At 43.9% G+C, this 6,000-nt stretch overlaps 1 protein-coding gene across 1 annotated transcript in view; it reads left to right on the top strand.

Moving 5' to 3' along the window:
• The first annotated feature begins 4,626 nt into the window (after positions 1–4,626).
• MAST1 (microtubule associated serine/threonine kinase 1) overlaps positions 4,627–6,000 on the top strand; it is a 188,728-nt gene continuing 187,354 nt past the window's right edge. The window contains exon 1 of the mRNA XM_077470390.1: positions 4,627–4,701. Coding sequence (XP_077326516.1) covers positions 4,663–4,701 — 39 coding nt within the window. The 5' untranslated portion in view covers positions 4,627–4,662. The remainder of the gene's footprint in view (positions 4,702–6,000) is intronic.

Here is a 6,000-nt window from a genome sequence, read left to right as displayed (position 1 = left end):
ATACAGTGTAAACAGAAATGCAAAGAAAGATACAACTTCCTGAGTCCGATGCGTTTCGGAGATGGATGCTGTCTCCTTCATCAGGGATTGGCATTTTGGATTTTATAGATACTATATTTTCTGTCAAACCCCTGACGAAGGAGACAGCATCTATCTGTCGGGCTCAGGAAGTTGTATCTTTCTTTGCATTTCTGTATAGACTGTATCCACGGCTATGTGCCATATTTAATATATGTTTTCCAATAAATGTTCAACAATATTCTACTACTTCTTATTGTCCATGTGGTAGTGCATTAAAAGTCCACCCTTGGGGTTTTTTTCTCTCTTCTTTAATACATTTGGGATATGACACACCCGCTATAATTTTCTTTATCAGAATCCATTTTCAATATTCGCTGTTGAAACACTGATCCGCAATCAAAAGCGGGCGCAAAACCCGTTTTCCCATTGGCCAAAAAGAGAAGATTCCTGATTGGCCACCAAGGAGGAGGTAGGAAACAATGTCGCAATGACCCTGTTGAGAGCAGGGGGTCAGGAGGCCAGCGCCGAGCAGAGGATGCTGCCTGTGAAGTGATGGGGTAAGTGCTACTAGCCGACCGGGGGGGGGCTTGGGGTTAAGGGTTGTCAGTGCAAATCCGTGACCAACTTACATAATTGTGAACCCAGCCTTACTGTAACTTGGCCCAGTGGGCCTATGTGAAGCCCAATAATACTTTTTTCAGGGATGTTGGCAGGTGTTGGAGCCTAGAGATAGTGCTGATATTGCCCCCTCCGTTATTTGACAGTGCTTAGGCCTAGTCAGCAGATGAAAGGCCCTGCGAGAGAGTTTTTATTGTCCCCTCTCCAGTGGCCTATCTTCCTCCCATTTCAGAATCAAACACTTCAGACATGTCAGATGAATAGGTCTCCCGCCGTGCTCTGTGGTTCCTTCCTCGGACTCCCCATCACTTCTGTATTGATGGAGAGAGACGCAGAGTCTGTCTTACTCATGTGTTTCAATATTTTGTGTCCCTTACCTGGAACAACCATGCAAGTAAGGACCTGTGACTCTGATTTTAGAGGGATGCATACTTGTTCACTGCTTTAAAGAGGAAGTAAACACTGCCTCTTTTTTTTTGTTTGGTCACCTGCAAAGTAAAGGCATAATGTGCTAGTATGCATTGCATACTAGCACATTATGCAAAACTTACTTACCTGCAAACAAAGCCCTGGTCGTCCCTGCTGGAGGACACATCCATCTTCCTTCCGGGTCTGCGGACTCTGGCTGTCTGCCTGGAGCCACGTGACGTCACCCCTGAGCAGGGACGGACTGACAACTCATGGGGCCCCCGGGCAATAGGAGATTATGGGGCCCCCAGGCAATCAGAGATTATAGGGCTACACAGTATACAATCACACAGTATACCCAGACATGTTTCTATTGGCTGAGAAAGTACTGGAGAGGAGGAGCAGCTATAATCTCCGGATTATAGGATTATAGTAGGGTTTTACTGAGGCTGGCAACCCTGATGGGGCCCCCTAGTGGCCTGGGGCCCTCGGGCAGCGCCCGAGTGGTTGAATGGTCAGTCCGCCCCTGCCCCTGCGCACGCACGAGGGAGCCACCGGTCACGGTACAGCGCCCTGAAGAAATGGCATGGTGCAAGTTTAGGAGATATTTACAGTACCTATATGTAATCCTTATTCTAGGCTTACCTATAGGTACAAACATTAGAGGAAAGTTTACTTCCTCTTTAACCTTATTGATCCCAGGTGGTCAATGTACAGTACTAGCCAGACAACTAGCATTTTCAGTGACCAGAGTGATTTTGCTAAAATTGATTTGACTGCTAAATTTCTGATTTCACATAGTGAGATTTCAGTGAAGCAAAAACATTCAGATTTGCTCATTGAGCTGTTTATATGAAATTTGTGTGAAAATAGCTTTTTGTTTCTAATTAGGGGGTATGGGTTTTTTTTTTTGGGGGGGGGGGGGATAGTCTTATGTGAACCCTTTTTGTATTTAGTTTTTTTTTTGTGTGTATTCGATTGTTATTTTTGCCATCTAAATGTCCATTTTATTTAGCTGTTTTAGGGTTTTTTTGTAAAAAAAAAAAACACCAAAATTAATCTTTTTTTTTTTTAATCGTTTATAGATAGCTTATTATCCCCATAATCCTCAGAAGCCATTTAAAGCCCATCACAACTTTAAAAAACACCATCAACCACTTTAAAGCGGTAGTAAACTCTACTTTTTCCCTTGTACCCAAAGGTAAACCTATGATAAAGCTCACCTGTAAGTACAGTGAATATCTCCTAAGCTTGTGTCATTCAGGAGATATCCGCAATTTGAGCAGCCGGTGATGTCACCGATGCATGCGCCTTGTTTTTGTATTCATTGTGTTCATCTCAGCACTGCTGATCTCCTGCAACCTCTTTGCCGCCACTTCTGTTTACATGTACTCCAGCTTTCATGGCATTTCCAGGGAGGGGTTCCTGATGGTGACAACAAAGGAACATTTCTGTGTAATGTGTGTTGAAACAGCCCCTTGTAGTCTCTATTGCAAGCCCATGTGACAGAGTGACAACACAAGAAAATAATTGTGAGACAGGGACAGAACGTTGTCACCCTATAACAGAAAAAGCTTTAACAAGGACCTTCATGGCAGAATCAGCAGGTATTATTTTATTTGAAGCTGCAAATTAAAAAAAAAAGTGAAAATGAGTTTAACATATTAAAGATTATATAACAACTGTAAAAAAAAAAAAAAAAAATATATATATATATATATATATATATATATGAATATATATATATATATATATATATATATATATATATATATATGTATATATATATGTGTATATATATATATATATATATATGTATATTATATTTTAGATATTTCAAGTTTGCATTTCCATTGCATTTCTGCTGATTTTCCAGTTTCTTACCAACATTTTGTGAAATGAAAACTTTCAATTTTGCTCACCCATAACCTTCAGAATGGGATTGGCAAAAGCTGCCCCGCACGTCTCTTTCAAGAGAGGTCTGCTTCAGGCTGGGTTCACACTGTTGCAATACCAGACATCGCATGTGATTCGCACCGCATGCCTTGTGCACCTCACAAGCGACGTCTGTGCAGTACAATTTCAGCCATACAGCTGAAATTGCATCGCATTCAGACCAAAATGGTGCAAGACCCCCCCCCCCCCCTTTTTTTTCCATACTGTAATCTGGGATCGCATAGATGTTCAGACCCATGTGATCCGATTTCACAGTTCGCACTGCAATCTGCGAAACCGATTTGGGGGTATCATTAACTTTATATTGACACCCGCAGCGGTTCGCAGAGAGCAGTGTGAACTGCCTGCGAGTTAGATGTGACGCCAGATGCAAGGAATCGCCGTGGTTCCCACGTCACACCAGAGCGAACCAAGAAATTTGGCAAGGATGCAATTTATAAATCTGCAATGCTGTGCAGAGCTGCGCCAGATTCTGAGTGCTCCAGTTTTAGTAAATCTTCCCCCACTGTGTATTTTAAACTTAAGGCCTCATTCACGTGCATATCTATCTGTTCAACCATGTGAAGGGCCACCTTTACCTGCACAGGGGCTGCAGGGAGTCCGATTCATGCCTATTGGGATGCATCGGCTGCATGGACACATCTGCAAGTCCCAATTTGACAGCCGCGTGAGTGCGTGTCCTCAAGTGCACACTGTACTCACCTGCACGGATGTCAAATAGGGAGCAGCATCTGTGATCATTAGGGTTCCCACCTTATCCCTTTAAACCCGAACACCTTTCAGTTACACAGGTTCTGAGGATAATTAAATGCAGATAAGGCACCAAGTGCGTTTAATTACAACCTTAATCAGCCACAGAGCCTGTGTAATTAATATGCGTTTGGGTTTAAAGAATGAGATGGCAACCCTAGTGTCAATGCAGCTATCATGTCCAAATAGAAATGAATAGGACTGCCTGCATGTGGATGCACAGACACCTGTCTATCCCTGTGCAGGCAAGGGTGGCCCTTCTGATGGCGTACAGGTACGCCTGTGTGAATGAGGCCTAAAGCTGGAATTACTGGTGAAAAGTGAGGCCTAAAGGTGGAACTATGGGCTTGATGGTTCAAGGTGTGTAGTCATGCAGGCCAACGTCAACAGCAAATACTAGTCCGAATACACAAAGCAAAAACACCAGGATAGCGATCCTTATTTAATAATAAAAAAAAAAAAAGACAGTTATTTTCAGCTGTGTCCAATGAGATTGGAAAATGGCAGTCAAATGGGTAAAATAAGGATCTTTATCCTAGGTGGTAAAGCTTTGCCAATTGAGCCTATTGACTGGTAAATTTGTGGCCTCTTCATGCATCCTCCAAACAAATAGCCGTCCTGTCGATCTTCCCTCAAAGGGTACCATTTGATGTTGCCCATTGTGCGGCCTCCCCACAATGGTCTTTTACCTGCCCTGTATTCCGGTAATGGCCCTGTGGGTTTGGTCGTCCATCCTCCCCCTCCTCCCTGTGTGCTAGTAAAAGGTAGCTGAGCCTTTGTGTTGATGTATTAAAGTGTGCAGCCTCCCTCCTCCTCCTCCTCCTCCTCCTCCTCATCGCCCTCCCTCTCTCTCTTTCTCCCTCTCCCCCTCCCTGTCTGATCCTCTGTGTTCTGCACTCTCCATATGACATGGATGACTCTGCCATCATCAGACGCAGGAGGCTGCAGGTACGGTGCCACCTCTTCTGTGCCCTGGTCTCCCCTTCCTACCCCCAGCAGGGTGCCCTCTGCTCATCTTGTCTGTGCCACCCCTGTCCTGGAGGTTTTCATACAACTGCTGACCCCGCTACATTATTCCTGTCTCATGGCATGTCTTAGCTCTCTATAAGATCCCCACTTCCTCCCTTCTCTCCTTCTCTCCCATTCTCCTGGCACTGTTTATATAGCAGAAGCCTTATACATCTTCTATAGAAACCTAGCCCATATCCGCAGCTCCTCCTGTTACTCCAGATAACGTTTTCCCCTATCACACCCCTTATTGCTCCATGCCGATGTAGGAAAGCTGGAGCAAAAGTGGAGCTGTTGCCCATAGCAACCATCCCTTGGAAAAAGGAAATGTGTAATCTGGTTGCCATGGGAACTATTCCATGCTGCCACTGTCATTTGACTGATAATATCCGACTAGTTCCTACGGGCAACAGCTGCCCTCTTGCTCCCATATTCTGCTTTGTGTTTTCTATGGGTTACTCCCTGTTTAACCCTTCTAAATGCTATAGTGACTCCTAACATTGCTCCAATTTAATACTGCAAGTTCTAATAAGACAAACTGCAGTAAGCCATAGCAGCCAATCATAATTCATTTTTATTGACCTGACTTGATTAAAATCTCATTGGTTCCTATAGGCTACAGCAATTGACACACAGGGTCATGTAAACAAAGAAATAGTTTGAAGCAGCATTTCTCAACCTTTGTCAACATGGAAGAACCCTTGAAATAAATTTAAGGTTTCGGGGGACCCCGGGTGAAAATTACTATATCTTCAGCTCAAAGTACATTTGTTTGTACCCATTAATACCCATTGGTCAGGGGGAAGGATGCTCTTTACATTGGCAGTCAGTGGGAAGAATGCACCTTGCTTTGGTTGTCAGTGGGGAGATAGCTCTTTACATTGGTGGTTCGAAGGAAGAATGCTCCTTTCATTGATGGCCAATGGGAAGAATACTTCTTACATTGGTGGTAAGCGGGAAAATGCCCCCTTTTATTGGTGGTCAATAGGAAGAATATTTCTTAAATTGGCGGTGAGTGGGAAGAATGCTTCTTACATTAGTGGTCGGTGGGAAGAATGCCCCTTACATTGGTGGCCAGTGGGAAGAATGCTCCTTACATTGGTGATCAGTGGGAAGAATGCTCCTTATATTGGTGGCCAGTGGGAAAATGTTCCCTACATTGGTGGTCAATAGGAAGAATGTCCCCTTATTTTGGTGGACAGTGGGAAGAATGCTCCTTACATTGGTAGTCAGTGGGAA

The sequence above is a fragment of the Lithobates pipiens genome, unplaced genomic scaffold (genome assembly GCF_037356315.1).
Source record: "Lithobates pipiens isolate NorthernLeopardFrog02 unplaced genomic scaffold, aLitPip1_a1.2 Scaffold_8, whole genome shotgun sequence".
NCBI lineage: Eukaryota > Metazoa > Chordata > Amphibia > Anura > Ranidae > Lithobates > Lithobates pipiens.
Note: the sequence above shows the minus strand (reverse complement) of the source record. Positions and strands in the feature narration are given on the sequence as shown.